At 38.0% G+C, this 19,434-nt stretch overlaps 1 protein-coding gene across 5 annotated transcripts in view; it reads right to left on the reverse strand.

Moving 5' to 3' along the window:
* Positions 1–16,367: 16,367 nt before the first annotated feature.
* Positions 16,368–19,434, reverse strand: part of LOC121420213 — an 84,541-nt gene continuing 81,474 nt past the window's right edge. For all 5 annotated transcript variants that reach the window (XM_041614772.1, XM_041614770.1, XM_041614771.1 and 2 more), the window contains one exon: positions 16,368–19,191. In XM_041614772.1, coding sequence (XP_041470706.1) covers positions 17,243–19,191 — 1,949 coding nt within the window. In that variant the 3' untranslated portion in view covers positions 16,368–17,242. The remainder of the gene's footprint in view (positions 19,192–19,434) is intronic.

Genomic DNA, 19,434 nt, shown 5'->3' on the forward strand with positions numbered 1-19,434 from the left:
GCTGCTGTTGTAATTCTGTAACAGTGATTTGGCTATGGTCACTGTGGGAGTCAGATATATATGGGTCTGTAAAGATAAACAAACATGAAAAGATAACAAGAATGATTATCTCTTTTCTGTTACACAAAAGAAAAACAAAAGAAATCCACTTACTACACAACAAACTTTCAGGGTTTGCTAATCCACTAGCCTGCTCTTTGGGGCAAGCAAAACTAGTGGCGGTAAAGTTTACATTCATTACAATGGTCTATTAAAGGGCAAGTGAAAATTTCAGCAAAAATGTTGACTCTTTGTCAATGCAACTTAGTAAGACATGTGATTCTGGCGAAAGATCAACCAAACTCATGGTTCACTTGCCTAAATAGACAAGTAAGAAATGGCTGAGCCCCCTGTCAAAAAACATTGTTCAGAATACATGTAGCTAAGTCTAAAAAAAAAAAAATGTTTATATTGTTATGATTGACGGAAAATATTATTCTTTTTATTGATTGAAAAAAAAATGTTTTCAATAAAAGATAAAATATAGAATGATTTTTTCTTCTTGGGACATATAAAAAAGGCTGCTCATGAATTGATAACATATATTATAGTGGATTCATGTCTAAAAGGCTTTGTGCTTCATTTAACATAAAATAAGTAAATGAATGCAGAGTTGATGTTCTGATTGATACCGTAGGCGTTTCAGCATTTACAAATCCTGATACAACTGTGGTAACAACTGATGGTAGCTGGAAAGTGGATGGCCGGACATAGACAGTAATGGATGGCCAGAAGTGGACGGTAGTGGATGGCCGGAAGTGGATGGTAATGGCTGGCCAAAAGTGGAGGGTTGCTGGAAAGGTGTAGATGGACTTTTCATGACAGCAGTTGTTTCAGACATAATATCTGTCAATCCTGGATCAGGTAGATCGCTTGAATTGGAGTCATCGTCCACATCAACGACTGTAGTCTCCTTTTTAGTGTCATATCTGCTGAACAGATATATTCTCGTTTTGCATCCATACAACACATATAGATCTTTTAAACAGATTGCTTGCGACACCTCATGCTCTTGAAAATTGCGAAGCATGAAGAGCATGTTCCTTGCTTGTGATCCTTTACTTGATGATCCATTCGGGAAAAATTGAGCTATGCTGACCTGCCAGGGTCTGTTTTTTGGGCCTCTAGTGCAGCAGACCTCTTTTTAGCGAGCTTCACCTCATTCCTCACTTTGTTTCGCATCACTGTGCGAACGTCTACAACAGACCTCCCAAACTTGGACATCACATGGCCTGTAAAAGAAAAAAATAAATAAAATAAAAAATTAATAGTAATTGTGATAAAGCTACAAATTCAATGATATAAAATAAATAAGTTAATAGTATGTGCAAACAATAATAGAAAAAGGCATCAGGGAGACATTGTAAGGCCTTGAAGGATTTTTAAAGTCAGACACAGTCCAAGACAACCTGTTAGTGGGCTTTTGCCAGAGAACGCAGGGTGTAGGATTAGCGGTTCGTGTGCAAAAATCTGCAAATTCCTTCAGTTCCTCCACAGTCTGCGTTGTTAAGCCAAAATACTCCACATAAATTGCCGAGATCTATACGTCCGCGTTGATAACAAAGCGAGAGTTGGGTCCTTGGCTGTGATTAGTGATCCGTAGAAGCAACCAGCGCACTTGTCGTGAGATATACATTTCGCTCGTCCACCTGCGTGTGTAGTGTGTTCGCTGTACTGTACCATCGCATGGCATTGCATAGACATGGTTCTGTGCTCTGTATGTGCTACGTTCTCGGTCAATTAGCGAAACAAAAAATTTATCGAGGAACGCAGACCTCAGCCCACCCCCTTTCACCCATCACGTCATTGATTCCCTGTGCGTCGCTGAGCGAAAGCAGCTTGTTGCTTTCCCAGTGCTCATTACTATAAGCAATATATCACTATTACTTTAAGTTTCCCCACTTGTGCAGGTGTGAAAGAAATTATATCAAAATGCAAGTTAGCGCTGGCTGGAAAATAAGTTTTATCAAAAAGCAATGCAAAGTTCATTAAAAAGGAAAGCCTATGGCCCAGATTTTTTACAAATGTTAAGAGTACATCACATTTACGTTTGGCTGATCATGTTTGGACATTCAGATCTTTTAGAAGAAACCCCCCCCCCAAAAAAAAAAAATGAAAAAACTTTTAAGACATTACTTTTCAAAATATCGATGAAATCCTTATCCTGCTCTCTCTACCTGATAACAACTAAAACTTGTGATATATAGGCCTAACTGAAAATTATGTGGATTCTCCTTTGGATAGCTGAACTGCTCAGTCTGTCCTGAATTACTGATTTTTTTTGTGTGTGTATTTTTTATTTTATTTTTATTTTATTTTTGATGCATGGAGATATGGTCTTTTGTGAATCCTATATTCCAGCAGAATTACTATTTAGACTGAATGTCAAATGTATTTCATGACTATTCTGTTTGGTTGATGTCTATGCAAAATTCCCCTTGAAAATAAGATAATACCCCAAACATATATTATCCCAACAGCTATGCACAGTTTCAGCAAAGAAAATGTCCAAAACTTCTTACTTATTATGGCTTGGACCTTCTCACTGTCCAAAGGAGGTTTCGCCTGTCCAGCTGTGTTCTTGCCTCCGGTGAGAGAGGAGGTCACTAGTGTCCTCCCAAACATTCCAAGCATTAAATCACACGTATATTTGCGATAATCGCTGCTGTTGCAATACTGCAACAGTGATTTGGCTATGGTCACTGTGGGAGTCAGATATATATGGGTCTGTAAAGATAAACAAACATGAAAAGATAACAAGAATGATTATCTCTTTTCTGTTACACAAAAGAAAAATAGAAATGTTTGAATTGTTTTTCAGTCTTTCTATTTTAAAATGAAATGGTGATTGTTCCAAAGCATTGGACCATTAAATAAAATTGACTTTGTGCTATTGATGTGCAGTTAAGAATTGAATTGAAAAAAAAAGAAATCCACTTACTACACAACAAACTTTCAGGGTTTTGCAAATCCACTAGCCTGCTCTTTGGGGCAAGCCAAATTAGTGGCAGGAAAGTTTACATTCATTACAATTGTCTAAAAGGGCGAGTAAAAAAATTTCAGCAAAAATGTTAACTCTTTGTTAGACATGTGATTCTGGCGAAAGATCAACCAAATTCATGGTTCACTTGCCTCTTGCCTAAACAGGCAAGTAAGAAATGGTTGAGCCCCCCTGTCAATTGTTCAGATTACATGTAGCTAAATCTAAAAAAAAAAAAAATGTTTGTATTGTTATGATTGACGGAAAATATTATTCTTTTTATTGTTTGAAAAAAAAATGTTTTCAATAAAGATAAAATATAAAATGACTTTCTTCTTGGGACCTATAAAAAAGGCCGCTTATGAATTGATAACATATATTATAGTGGATTCATGTCTAAAAGACTTTGTGCTTCATTTAACATAAAATAAGAAAATGAATGCAGAGTTGATGTTCTGATTGATACCATAGGCGTTTCAGCATTCACAAATCCTGATACAACTGTGGTATCAACTGATGGTAGCTGGGAAGTGGACGAAAGTGGATGGCTGGACATGGACAGTAATGGATGGCCAGAAGTGGACGGTAGTGGATGGCCGGAAGTGGGCGGCTATGGATGGCTGGAAGTGGACGGTAGTGGATGGCCGGAAGTGGGCGGCTATGGATGGCTGGAAGTGGACGGTAGTGGATGGCCGGAAGTGGGCGGCTATGGATGGCTGGAAGTGGACGGTAGTGGATGGCCGGAAGTGGATGGTAGTGGATGGCCGGAAGTGGACGGTTGCTGGAAAGGTGTGGATGGACTTTTCATGACAGCAGTTGTTTCAGACATAATATCTGTCAATCCTGGATCAGGTAGATCGCTTGAATCGGAGTCATCGTCCACATCAACGACTGTATTCTCCTTTTTAGTGTCATCATATCTGCTGAACAGATATATTCTCGTTTTGCATCCATACAACACATATAGATCTTTTAAACAGATTGCTTGCGACACCTCATGCTCTTGAAAATTGCGAAGCGTGAAGAGCATGTTCCTTGCTTGTGATCCTTTACTTGATGATCCATTCAGGAAAAATTGAGCTATGCTGACCTGCATGATGTCATCATAGGTAGCATTTTTTTGTATTTTGACGGCATCTACGCCACCTTGTGCAGATTTTCTTTGATGATAAGATCTGATTTTTACATCGTAGTCTTTTCATCCTATGTTTAGCTTGACCACTGCATTTTCTGGGTGCGAGGTCTCTTCCTGCTGGCTTCCCTTATCTTCTCCAAGAGATTTCTCTTCTTAGTCATGTTTGGCTCCTTCGTCTTTTCTTCTGAATCTATTGGTTCCATCTTCACTTTTAGTGTAGACTCAAGCATAAATGTGGCTGGCAGATCGACCCACTCATACCACTTTTCTGTGAAATACAGAAGATGACATTCCCTGCTCGAGCTTGGCAGATCTGAAAAAAGCGTTATGCCTATATCTACTAGCTTGTCACGATTGGTGCAGAATGTAGCGTTGGCCTCGCGAGCTCTCCCTTGATACCTGAACAAGACATCAAAAAAGTTGTCCCCTTTTTTTTCCAACATCTTGCTCAGACTGCCCTCGTAGTGGCTGCTCGTCTTCTGATAACATTTTTAGATTAGATCTAACTTTAGATCTATGCTTCCAAAACACAAAGACTTGAGCTTGCTAGACGATCGGTACAGGTGGCCAGTACTATTCAGAAAAGGTCTTACTATCCATCACCTGGTTTGCCATATTGTCCTGTCCATGAAAGTTTGCATTTCTCCTTTGTCTCCAGGATGGTCTCCAAGCTGTTCCTAATAATTGTAAATGCTCTGATTTTTCAGGACGAATCGGATGATATCTGACACATGCTTTGAGCCATCACCTCGAGATATGAGTTCTTAACAACATGAATATCAGAAGTGAAGGATCCATCTTCAAAAGTCCTTAATTATTGATCCCCCATTAATCAAGTTCACACCAAGAAACAAGTTGGCTTCTGTTGTGTTGCCATCACCCTTTTTCCATGTGTTCAGAAATCTTTTGACTTCTTTTGCAGCTCTTGAGCTGTGTTTTTGTATCATTTTGCAAGAGCATAAGGGACATATCCTGCAACATATCTTCTTATCATGTATAGAGAGCGTTGCATCATCCTTTTCTATGTCAGCAGTACTACACATTTTGATCAGTCCCTCCAAAACAACCCTTAAAAACACATTGCTGTAAAAACAATACTTGCATCTTGTCTTGAGCTGTTAGAGGTCCCACCATTTGCTGTAAAATTCCATTTGTCTTTAGAACAGTTTGGTAGGAATGAAATGCGAATAAAAATATCTGCCACAGGTCCTACTACTTTATCTTTTGCTGAAGAAAAAAATTACCTAAATGTTGCTTATGATAGACTTCTTCAGCAGCTTCTTCAAATTGACTTGAATTGTCATTTTAAATTTGCAAATCTGATGACTGACTTCCAAACTTGGTGTCATTGTAAAATGGGTCTGTCCTAAGTTGTGCCAATGCTCCTTTTATGATGAAAACTCCTTGGGACTCCATTCCCTCCAAACTACCAAATCCTGAAAGTAAAATAGATGGAGTATTTTTAGAACTAAGTACATTGCCTCTCAAGTGGAAGCATTGCGAGTCGTGAAATGTGCTGTGCTACTGAAAGAAAGCCAAGTCCAGACTGGTTTGTGGCGGGTATAGATATTATATTCCAAGAAAAACAGCCTCGTGCCCACACCTCTCAATTCCTCTGGGTTAATGTACTCTGGTAATTAGTGTATGCAAACATCCTCTAGTAAATCATTGCATATATGATGAGCTAAAGGAAAAATGAAACAAACTACAATCATCATCATAAAACAGATCTGACGGTAAGTGGGTTACAGTCGCATATTAATGTAAAAACATTTATTAAAATCTTAACTTCAACCAGTAAAAGCTTAACTTATGTTTGTGCATGCCAACAAATCAACATTATATATTCCTTGTGGTGAATCTGTATTTGTAAAATCATAGGACTTCAGAGGCATAAAATATGTCAGTTTACATATTATAAATTCATATAAAGTAATGTAACATGCTATAGGTTGACTTGAAATATTATTAAGAAAATCCTCTCATAGTGCATGTAATACTACATGTATCTTATACTAATTCCAGCAGTTTTGAAAAAAAAAACATTTTGTTAAAAAATAAAAGATATATCTTGGACCACTACCCTTATTTAATATCATACTCTATAATAAATTGACTAATTTTTGTTTTAATGCCAAAATCAATCATACCTCTTTGCTGGTAAATATAGATCTATGTATCAATATGACCAACCATCTTGGTACATCAATATGGATAAAAAGTGCCCAAATATTTATCGGACCGTAAACTGGAATTTTTCTACATCAGTCCATGTCCCCATAATATGCCAAAAGTATTGCTTACAGTTTACACTCTTTCCCCACCCCCCCCCCTTGCAAAAAAAGAATATATACTGATAGCATGCTTGCTTGTCTTGGAATGTTTAGTTGGGCATTACATGAGCTTGATGTGGGATATGATGTGTCTTCCCGATTACCTAAATTGAAAATTAGTAATTACAAGTACAAGTTTTTGTGTCACCTGCGAAGCAAAGTGAGACTATAGGCGCCGCTTTTCCGACGGCGGTGGCGGCGGTGGCGGCGTCAACATCAAATCTTAACCTGAGGTTAAGTTTTTGAAATGACGTCATAACTTAGAAAGTATATGGACCTAGTTAATAAAACTTGGCCATAAGGTTAATCAAGTATTACTGAACATCCTATTAGAGTTTCATGTCACATGACCAAGGTCAAAGGTCATTTAGGGTCAATGAACTTAGACCATGTTGGAGGATTCAACATCGAAATCTTAACCTGAGGTTAAGTTTTTGAAATGTCATCATAACTTAGAAAATATATGGACCTAGTTCATGAAACTTGGACATAAGGTTAATCAAGTATCACTGAACATCCTGCATGAGTTTCACGTCACATGACCAAGGTCATTTAGGGTCAATGAACTTTGGCCGAATTGGGGATATCTGTTGAATTCCCATCATAACTTTGAAAGTTTATGGATCTGATTCATGAAACTTAGACATAATAGTAATCAAGCATCACTGAAAATTTTGTGCAAGTTTCAGGTCTCATGATTAAGGTCAAAGGTCATTTAGGGTCAATGAACTTTGGCCGAATCTGGGATATCTGTTGAATTACCATCATAACTTTGAAAGTTTATGGATCTGATTCATGAAACTTGTACATAAGAGTAATCAAGTATCACTGAACATCCTGTTCGAGTTTCAGGTCACATGATCAAGGGGGTATCTGTTGAATTACCATCATAACTTTGAAAGTTTATTGGTCTAGTTCGTTAAACTTGGACATTAGAGTAATCAAGTATCACTGAACATCCTGTGCGCATTTCAGGTCACATGACCAAGGTCAAAGGTCAATGAACTTTGGCCGAATTGGGTGTATCTGTTGAATAACCATCATATCTCTGTAAGTTTATTGGTCTAGTTCATAAAAAGTGGACATAAGAGTAACCATGTATCACTGAACATCTTGTGCGAGTTAGAGTAGTATTCAAAGTCAGCACTGCTGCTATATTGAACTGCGTGATGCAGGTGAGACGGCCAGAGGCATTCCACTTGTTACTGTTATTGCCTTCCAACCAATATCCATATAGGACCGTTTATCTCACATCAGTGAATCAGTCAGTATGAATGAACATATAATTAATAGACATACCGGTTATGAATTATGATTAGTGCAGAGAATATTGAATATGGATGGGGCATATGGAACTGCCTGCCATAGCCCACAGATATGCTTTCAGGGATTGTTCATTTCATCCACTTTTAATTCTCTATCCATAAAGGGTCTTACCAATCTCTTTATACCGGTTCCCGGCAGGAAGTAATCCCTCAAAAAGCTGTGCGCACCAGAATCGGTAGACTAGCTTAGCCAGGGTAATATAAGAGTGCCTTGAGCATCTAGCAAAGTGGATACATGCTCTTTACAAATCGTATATTGCTTATTTATTATTATTTATATTTGTATTGTAATGCAAGTTTATTCATATTTTCCTACAATGTTTTGCAAGCATGGAATTTGTTGTAAGAGTTTATTGATGTAATGCACATTTAATATATGTGGTGCAATATTCTATGTTTTTATATGGATCAATAAATGAATGAATATGAATCTAAAGAGGATTGTAATTTTTTGAGTCATGTATATATGTATAGGTGGGAAATGTGGGTTAAAAGTGTGGTTTAGGAGCGTGGGTGACAGACTTTGCTAAATAGTATCGACTCTAGCTGTTGGTTAAAGGGTGAGTTTTGAGTGTGGGTGAGAGATTTTGCTAAATAGTGTAGACTGTAGCTGTTAGTTAAAAGTGTGGTTTAGGAGTGTGGGTGAGAGCCTTTGCTAAATAGTATCGACTCTAGCTGTTGGTTAAAGGGTGAGTTATGAGTGTGGATGAGAGATTTTGCTAAATAGTATAGACTGTAGCTGTTGGTTAAAAGGGTGGGTTAGGAGTGTTGGTGAGAGATTTTGCTGAGTAGTATAGATTAGCTGTTGGTTAAAAGGGTGGGTTAGGAGTGTTGGTGAGAGATTTTGCTGAGTAGTATAGATTAGCTGTTGGTTAAAAGGGTGGGTTAGGAGTGTTGGTGAGAGATTTTGCTGAGTAGTATAGACTGTAGCTGTTGGTTAAAAGGGTGTGTAAAGAGAGTGGGTGAGAAATTTTGCTAAATAGTATAGACTCTAGCTGTTGGTTAAAAATGTGGGTTAGGAGCGTGGGTGAGGGATTTTGCTCAGTAGTATAGATGGGAGCTGTGGATTAAAAGGGTGGGCTATGAGTGTGGATAAGAAATTTTGGGTGGGTTAGGAGTGTGGGTGAGAGATTATGCTGAGTGTGGGACAGATGTGTTGAGTCACAGATGTGGGGTAACAGATGTGGGTGGGGTAGTTTTTATAGTAGTATAGATGGGAGCTGTGCATTAAAAATGTGGGTTAGGAGTGTGGGTGAGAGATTTTTCTTAGTACAGATGGGAGCTGTTGGTTAAAAGGGTAGGTTAGGAGTGTGGGTGATATATTTTTTAATAGTATCAATTGGAGCTGTGGATTAAAAATGTGGGTTAGAGTGTGGATGAGAGATTTTGCTGAGTGTGGGACAGGTGTGGAGTCACAGGTATGGGTAACAGATGTGGGTGGGGTAGATTTTTATAGTAGTATGGATGGGAGCTGTAGATTTAAAGTGTGGTTTAGAAGTGTAAGAGATTTGAACTAGGAGAATGGAAGTGATTTGAACTAGGAGAATGGACGGTAGATGTGGATTAGAAATCTGGAGTAGGAGGTGTGGATAAGATGTGGGATGGTGGCATTTGCTTTAGTAGATGGATGGGAGCTGGATATTTAAAGTGAGCTTTGGTGTGTGTGTGAGAGACAGATTTTGATGAGTAGTATATATGAGAGCTGTGGGTTAGTGTGGATGAGAGATTTTGCTAAGTAGTATAGATGGGAGATGTGGATTAAAAGTGTGGGTTAGAGAGTGGATGAGAGATTTTGCTGAGTGTGGGACAGATGTGTGGAGTCACAGGTATGGGTAACAGATGTGGGTGGGGTAGTTTTTTTTATAGTAGTATGGATGGGAGCTGTAGATTTAAAGTGTGGTTTAGAAGTGTGAGAGATTTGAACTAGGAGAATGGACGGTAGATGTGGATTAGAAATCTGGAGTAGGAGGTGTGGATAAGAAGATGTGGGAGGGGTGGCATTTGTTTTAGTAGACAGATGGGAGCTGGATATTAAAAGTGAGCTTAGGCATGTGTGTGTTTGTGTGTGTGAGAGACAGATTTTAATTAGTATAGACGGGTGCTGTGGGTTAATAGGGTTGGTTAAGAGTGTGTGTGAGAGATTTGGCTGAATAGTATAGATGGAAGCTGTGGATTAAACGTGTTAGAGATGTGGGATTGGAGGTGTAGGGTAGGATAGTTCGTGAAGTACGGCAGGATATTTGGTAAAGTATAGATGGGAGCTGTAGATTCTATGTGTATGTTAGAAGTGTGGGTGGGAACTGGCGATTAAAACTGTGGATTTAATCCCCCAAATCTCCATATTTTAGACAAATTAAAAATGAAAACTTGACAAAAAAATATTCATATCTGTGCTAGTTACTTCTCAACACAAACATGGTAACTGTAGGGTAAATGGGACTTTGTCGGAGAGTCTATCTGACAAGCCCTTTCATAATTGAATGCTCCATAGCCCTGTAACACAAAGCTTAGCGATGAATAGCAAATATGAAAGAACACTTCTGATTGGTTCCTGGTCCGTATTTTGAACTAAACGCATATGTAATATTGATTTTGATTGGCCCTTTAGCGATCGACTGCTTATCTTTGTGTTACGAAGTCCTGGGCCCCATACCACAAAGGTTAGCAATTAATCATAACATTTGATTTTCATGATTGATTGTACATTGCAGTTGATGCAATCAATCGTAGAAATATATTCTACGATCATCGCTAAGCTTTGTGTTACGGGCCCCTGGGCAGGCAACAAAATGTTGATAAAATGCTTCCCAGGCGCGTACTGATAATCACACTAACACAGAAAGACAAGCAAGTACAACATTTCAGAATTTTCTTCATTTAGCAGTTGTGTATTATACAGACATCACATTGACCATCCTTCACATTCAGCAACATATACAATTCAAATTGCTCCTTTCCCTCATGAAAACAAAGATAATTTTTGCATAAATTTGCATATCATTTACACAGTCCATACATGTATATTTCGCACCTACATATATTCTACAACACATGTGACCGACATTTCAACAAGATACACGTCTCTCCCTCTAATTTTTCCCTCCCTTTTTTACAATACACATAACATGAATTTATAATTTCAGAATAGCACATCTGAATTCAACATAATTTTCATACACTTGAAACAAGTGAGTTGTTTCTTTCAGTAATCTAAATTTGATTATTTCAAATACCTCACTAATATGAAATTTACAGGGAGGTCTTGAAGTAAATTATAAGAAAATAAGAAATGGCACTGATAACAATATATAAATATGGCATATGAAGCACCAGACATCCAAACTAGCCAATACCACTTTCTCAATTATCTATAATTTGGAATGTTTTCAGCTCTGCAATTATCATTTTTATGGGGCTTTTCTTTTCTAAGGAAACTGTATTATCAGTGCAATGTTGCAGGCAACGCAGCAGGTAATGCAGGTGTCACTTGCATTACATACATTTTACAAAATACATGTACTCATGCATGCAAAAGCAGGAGGCTATCATTACCCTTGAACTACTCCACATATTTCAATGAATATATTTTCTGAGTTTGACATATCAATCAAGATGACATTGTTAAATTCAAAATTGGAAAAAAAAACTATTTCTCCCATCAATACTTTGTATCATCGACCTCTCTGCCTTTTAGACATTTAGCAAAACACTTGCATTTTACTTTTTAAACATGACTTCCATAACTATTGAATACATTCAGGCTAATAAATTGTCATTCAACTTTTAACATTCACATACAAAATGCTTTTTTTTCAATATAAATTATCTGTTTCAAGTGATTCCATTTTCAAAGCAATCACTGAAGACCTACATTAGTTGTATTGATATAGAATGTTAATTTCAGTCCCACGATTAGACAGTAATAGCACAATACCAGCCTGATCTTTAATGAAAAAAAAACCCAAAATAGTAAGAACAGGATTTCACTAGAATTATCAGCCATTTTGTTCTTCTTTGCCATAACATTGAAATTTTTATTCCACATACAGTATGTCAATATACACTAGAAACTGCACATATTTAAATGTTCAAGTTCTGTTATGTTTTTCATATTTCATTGCGAAGTAAGGTGATAAAATATTACATTCAACACTCAACATGAAGGAGTGCATTTTGTGTTGGGGTTCACAAAGTTTCGAGTACAACCGTACATCAATTCTAACCTAATCTTAAACTAGAGAATGACCTTGGCTACTTGGTTTGAACATCATATAGACCGTACCAATATAAACCAAACTGCTAATACCTCCATCACATTTCCCCTACGGCGAGTCCAAAACAGCCATTTTCACTTCTTTTTTTTAACCAGTTACATGTAGGGGAAATGTGACTGCCGCATTACTGAAGATATATGTTCACATTTCGTTCAAATTTGCTTTATGTAATTTCAATATTATTTCATGTTGTAAATTCAAAATCCAAATTCACGAATTTGATTCAAATCGTCAAAGTTGATTATCAACTGAACCTAATTTACAAGGATGCCAATGATATTTCCTATAACATATTTGCATTCCTTTTGTGTCCGTACATAATGTTAACTACTGTAATATATCTTGTTTACTACTTGCCTATAATTACTATTATTAACTTTTGATTTTTTTGTTTAATAACAGGGATGCATGGAAGACCACCAAGTTGGTGATATGTGCCACCCTGCATAAATATAAGAAATGAATAAATAAAAATAAATAAAATTTCCCGTCTTTATATGGCCACTGGAGCGAAGTGAAACTTGCTTGTAAAATGTCAGCAAACTTTTGTTTCATTCACCCTGTACCTACAAATACATGTGTCTGATCAGATATACAAGTCATCAAATACAATGTTATTTTGCAAGAAAGTTGCACTTACAGATCACATATAGTTATGATCATTTCAAACGATGATCAATTGCAATCTCAAATCTTTACATTTGATTTTGAAAACAAAGATGTAATACAAGTTTATAGGTCAAACAAATCCAAACAAAAATTTGATTTGAATTGAAATATCTCAGTAGGTAATAAGTAGTATGTCAGTTGCTACAGTGCAAAAAATATCAATATATTGTGACTTGGCAAAGGCAATGAGTTGACATCATGAACCATTAAAAAATAATTATAACTTGCGATGTAACAGTAAAGTGTCACCAATGTAAAAAGAATTCTTTCTGAGGGGCACAATTATGTAATTTTTACACTGATTTGACTTCTACAACAATGTTGTGAAGCAGTATTGCACGCAAATACTGGTCTTGTGCTACATCTACATAATGGAATAATATATGGTTTAATTTGTAGTTTTATAAGTAGCCCACTATCATAGTGGTAAATGAGCAAGTGGGTGGGGGTGGTGGGTGTTTCAAAAAAGTCATGCATGACTGATGCACATTGAAATAGGATCTTTGTTGATTAAATTTCTTGATTTTATCAAGCACATGAAAGCCGCATTTCATATGTACCAAAAGCCGCATTTCATATGTACCAAAATCTGATTACGGTTACGAGAAATTAGGTCCCTCTTTGATTATACACTAGGAGCAAGCGGTGTATCATATTTAGCACAAGAAGCTGTCATAGAGTACTGCATAAATTTCAGTCTTATGAGCTCCTCACATTTACCAGAAGCTTAATGATTTAATGTTGAAACCTACCAGTTAAAATTTTGACTTCCATTTGTACATGTACCTCTTACATTGATAAAAATTAACATATTCTACCCTGAAGTTGGAATCACAACCTTGATTTTAAGATGCAAAAACCTACCACTGAAAATGTTTCATTTTTAGTGGTAGGTAGTGGAGCGTCGTGGCCCAGTGGATAAGTCTTCTGACTTTGAAACAGAGGGTCGTGGGTTCGAATCCCAGCCATGGCGTAATTTCCTTCAGCAAGAAATTTATCCACATTGTGCTGCGCTCGACACAGGTGAGGTGAATGGGTACCCGGCAGGATTAATTCCTTGAATGCATGAGCGCTGAAAGGCAGCTCGAGCTAAAGCAGGGGTAATAATAATAACGCGCCTCGGAATAGAATATATCTAGATAGATGGCGCTATATAAATGCCTATTATTATTATTATTTGTATCTGTATCATTACGTATAGAATGTTTTATTTTCCAACTTAATGGAAATTAAGTAAACATTCACTTATTACAAGTAAACATTTGAAAAGCTATATAGTGGGAATCATATAACAAATGTCAAGTGAATGGATACCTGGTAGGATCAATTCCTTGAATGCACTGAGTGCTGCTGAAAAAGAGGGAGCTCGAGCCTAAGCCAGGTAGTAATAGTTGCGCTTTGTATCTTCTGGAAAAAAGCGCTACATATATCCAGCTATTGACACCATTATTATTAATGTCAAGAATATTATAGCATGATTACTATACACCACTGCTCAGTACTACTTGTATGATGCAATCTCCAGCCATCGTAACTGTAGACTGTGATATTAATAAATACTGTTGATTCTATTATTTGTATTCACTTTTTGAATACCCTGGTAATATGCAAGAACCAGAATTGCCAAATCATCCCCTATTCACACAGTTCATAGTTCCACTCCGTGGGCATGATCAGAGGAAGGTCATTAGTACTAAAGCGACACGGTGGTTTTAATTTTTAATGAGGTAAGCACAAACTTTGATGACTTGATAATTCTTTTGATTTGTGTTTTTCATTTACATGCATCCAAGAACGACTGGTATTTTACAGTTTGCCAAGTACATTGTACAGCACACTATAATATGCACTCAAAGTTGAAATGCAACAAATAAATTCATAGAGTGTTCATTGGTGTGCTGTACTAGTCACCTGGTCTATTCAATTTCTTCATCCTGCTATGTAAGGCATGCTTACATAATATCTTGCTTTGAAATCTGCCTATCATAATGAAAGAAATGAAAGGTCATTTGACCGAATTTTCCATGAAGTATCTACGAACTGGTCTATTCAACTGGGGGGATGAGACAATAGTTTATCCCCACCCCCTGAACAATAGGTTCACTGCCTGAATTTACACCAGCGTCTATTCATTGGAGTGATAACATCACTAATAACCCCATATTGATATCCAACAAAAAACATCTTATGAATAAATACCGCTTCAGTTATTCCAATACCCTTCTTTAACAATGCCATGTAAACAATGGTCCACTAATTCATGAATAAATAGGATACAATAATGCCTTGGCAATAAGAATTGCATGAACAATGATGGATAAATAACAAAAAAATATATACTAGGTGGGACATATTGCGTTTAAACAATGACAACAATCCAAGTTTCCTGGCAAGCTAAATGCAAAAACGCACAAGAACATTTATGGTAGGATTCATGGTGAAATTCAAAAGAAAAATACAATACAGCAAGAATAAGCTTTCTAATATGGAGCAAGGTTAAATAATGGCTGATTTTTTCATGAAGAATAAGGATTGAAATACTGAATTTCCAAGAAGCATTCAAGCCATCTAAGGGCGTGTTTATGCTTACACTTTTCAAGCCAGAATCAGCGTTTTCATACGTGATTAGTCCAAAATATATATAATAGTCGCCCATAAAAACACTCTGGAAAAAAAAGTTTTGAAAAATGGAGCGCTCAGTTTGACCTCGCTTTCCTGCTCACAAAAATTACGATGCGATGCCAGCTACATATCACGAGTTCGCCTCTAAAAAATTAAGCCTAGACAGCACTCCCAGAACCACGTTTGCGATCAGCGTTCTGGTTGTAAATAGCGTTTGAAAACGCTGATTCTGTCTACGCAATGGAAGCATAAACACACCCTAAATTCGTGTTTATTTCAGGACTATAAAATGACCCAGGATCAGTAAGAGGTGATGCAAGATAAATTTAAACAGCTGCTTCATGAATGCACTTTTTTTTGCCAAAATTAAAGGTGTCAGAGAAGGTTAATAAAAAAAATCAGATTTTTTATATTACCGTCATCATGGGATGGTATGACAAACACTGTCAGACACAACAGAATGAGAATGTTTTAATTGGGCAAAGGAAGTGACCTAACACAAAATTGTTTTAATAGCAATTGATCGTACACTTGATTTTCACAATGATTGTACATTGTAAAAAAAAGCTCAAAAAGCTGTGTGCACCTGAATAGGTTGCCTAGCTTAGCTGGGTAATAATAATAGCAGGGTCTGCTGGGAGAGCAGTTTTCGGAACTGAAGTGGCTACCCTGGGTAAATATACCGTTATTATTATTATTGTAGTCAACGCAAAAAATCATAAAGATATTCTTCTATGATGATTGATAAACTTTGTGTTACGAGCCTCAGAACGTCCTTACCAGGGTGTGGGGCTTGCATGTTTGTTTGAGTTTATTGGTTGCTGCATCGCTCTGAACAAGCCAAGATGATTTATTTATCACTGTAAATATCATGATTATTCCCGTTATCTATCATTTTCATGATCAATATGATTATTTACCATTAACAACCATAACTTTTATCAATATCCTTATCCTAACATCCTTCGCTTTTTTCTTTTCATTTTGGAAAAAAAAATCATTAATAAAGTAATATAATGGCTATTAGCAAAATTATACTACTCTTACTGTACATTGTCTATTGCCCCGTCATTATTATACACACATAACAATCTTAAGCATGATACATACTACGCATACAAGGCAAGGTCTTCTTGGCTTATAAATATTATGATCAACCTACATGTACAAGGCAAAAAATATACAGTGGCAAAGATAGTTAAAAATGATTCCTGAATTATTTTTCAAAATTAAAAAAAAAATAAAACATGGCACGGAATCCAAGGGAATGAGGATAACCTCTTAAATTTCTATTTACAATTTCAGGGCAAGAAACAGAAAAAAAATCAGCCCCAATCCTACTTACATGTAAAAAGTGAAAAGTAGAAAACTTAGATCTTGCACGAAAAAAGTAAATTCTGGATTAAGCACAATTAGTAATGCTGTTTAAATAGACCAATAATCTTCTTGATTATGTGAAAGTAATGTTTTATGAGTGAAAGTAATGTTTTACAAGATGCAATATCACAAAACTTGTTATAGGCTTTGACACATTTTGACTCTTGTAACACAATACCGTCAAAGGGATCGGTATTGGTCTTGAACAAGACTGGTAGTTCATTACAAGTTTTGTGAAAACTGCACCACTTCAGGGTGCATATACATGTAGGGAAATGATGTGCAGTCTATCACGTCTGTAAGGGTACAGATATTTTCAAGACTCAACTTTTCTAGCATGTCTATGCGTTTTTTTTTTTTGCAAGCTGGCAAACTACTGTTAGGTAATTGGTCTTTAAGCATACCTTTGGGGTGGGACAAAACGAATTAAAAATCAAAATAAAGCACCATGAATTAGCATAGAAGGTTTAGAATATTTTCTAAAAGCATCAAAGTTCTAATTCATCACTGATAATGATCGGATAGCGATCTATTAGCGGTGATTCACGTGAGGCACCTTGGGGAGACGATTGAAAGGCAATGCTGCTGGGATCTTCTCCCTGGTGACTTTCAATGACATCCTGATTGTCTAACTGTGCATTATCATCAACAGTCATTGCTGATCGGTCGTTATCTGTATCGTCATTCACCAAACCTTCCCCTAACCTCGTCTTAGCATCAGATACGGAGGACTGAAAATCTAAAGAGAAACTTTTGGTAATGCTCCTACGTTGGCTGTTTGGCCGTGACGGCAAGGTCACGTGATACACAGCGTCTACAGACGATAGGGGCCGTTGACCCTCTTCGGTATGTAAAGTTCTAATGTCACTGGTCGATTCGGGAGGGGTGTTGCCGTTTTGGCGGTCAGCGAAAGAGGCTTGGAATTCTGGGGAGTTGATCGAGAATCGTTCCGGCGAGGCGTAGATTTTCTTCTCCCCAGATGCCGGTCTGGGGCGTCGTAATCTCACTACCACGACTTCTTCATCGTTCTCCTGCCCGGGGTTGTGATGGTCCAAGACCGCACCCGCCGATAGCCGTTTTCTTGTCTCCCCGTTATCTGTTATGACAGAGGAGTAGCGGTTATTGAAGTGTTCCGGACGCATTTCATCCCCCATGCTGTACCTATGCTGTAACCTCCTCTGACGCGTATTATTACAGTTACTGTTGAGGGCAGTGACGGGCGTGATACCGTGACGTGGACTTGATATGCGCTGTCCCGGGTACATGCCATCGTATTTACACATATCTTCGGTACGATCAAAATCCGGTGTTAATGGCCGATTGTTGTATTTTGCCAGGATGTGATCGTACTCTGAGAGGACATTGTCAAGGCTCAACCGCGTTGTGAACGCTGCAAAATCATCATCATAGCTTTCCGACCCTCGACCAAGGTGCGATGAGACGTGCATTGATTTCGGTCGGGGTGCCGTCGTGCCAAGTAAGGCTTCATCAAGTCCACTAAATAAGTCAAGGTTCATTGATCTCCGCTGTGCAGGAGTACGCATGAATACAGCTCCATCATTACCAGTTGTCTGTAAGTTGACATCATACTTCCGAACCTCTTCCTCAGTGTCCATATCGTCCAGAGTATCATGCGGCGAGGTCTGGGTACGTACAGTCACCATGATGGGACGATCAATAACATCATCATCATCAACCCCTGTTTCAGGACTCCTGCCTAAGCTTGAGTAATCATCCGCCTCTGTGCTTGACTCACGTTTTAACTTAGGTTTGTTCTTGATTGACATTGCTCTTGATATCTTATCAAGGACAGACCCTGAGTGGTCCGGCGACGAGGAAGTGCACCCACTCTCGGTCATCTCAACATCGCGATACTCTGGAGTGAACGCTGCAGCCACCGGCATGGCGATAGATGTCTTCAGCGGATGCCGCTGCGGAACAGCAACAGGATCGGCGATAGTGCACTGATACCTCTCTGGCGAGGAGACTTCAGTCGGAGAGGGCGGAGGGGATTCTTCTTCATAGTGATGCACGTTTGCATCGCATGCCATGTGGACATCGCCACCGTGCATGCTCCAATTGTTCTCTGCGCTCAAGTTCCTACCGATCTGCAATGATGCCTGGTGTCCGTAGGGTGACCTCACCGATGCCTGATCCGATTCCATGCTGCTCAGGCTCTGGTCAATCCACAAGGGGCTGTTCGTGCCGCTGCCATGCCGGCGTCCCAGCTGACATGTAGCCCCACTCTCTTCCTCAATAAAGATCTCATCTGGGGAGTAGGTGTCTTCGCCTCTCTTTTTGGCCAGCATCTCTCTGGTTGCAGCAGCAACGATGTCCTCATCGACCTCAAAGAAAGAATCGGAGGACGATCTTCTGAGTGTATGCTCCATGCAAGCAACTGAACTGCGACGTACATGACCTTTGAATCGGACAGTATCTGTATTTGGAGAAAAAAAAGTAGAAAAATTTGGAAAAATGTTGATAATGATTTGCAAAAAAAAATGTTAAGCTTTGGTCTCAACACAAAAAAATCTGTATTCTAAATTTTGTTACTAATGACAACAACCTTCCTCAGCGAGCTTATTTTTCTTGTGTTGAGATCAAAAGCTCCGCTTTTTGTTATTTCAAGACGGATGATCTTTCATGATAGGATAAGCATAACATTACCTTACAGAAAATA

The sequence above is a fragment of the Lytechinus variegatus genome, chromosome 8 (assembly GCF_018143015.1).
Source record: "Lytechinus variegatus isolate NC3 chromosome 8, Lvar_3.0, whole genome shotgun sequence".
Classification (NCBI taxonomy): Eukaryota; Metazoa; Echinodermata; class Echinoidea; order Temnopleuroida; family Toxopneustidae; genus Lytechinus; species Lytechinus variegatus.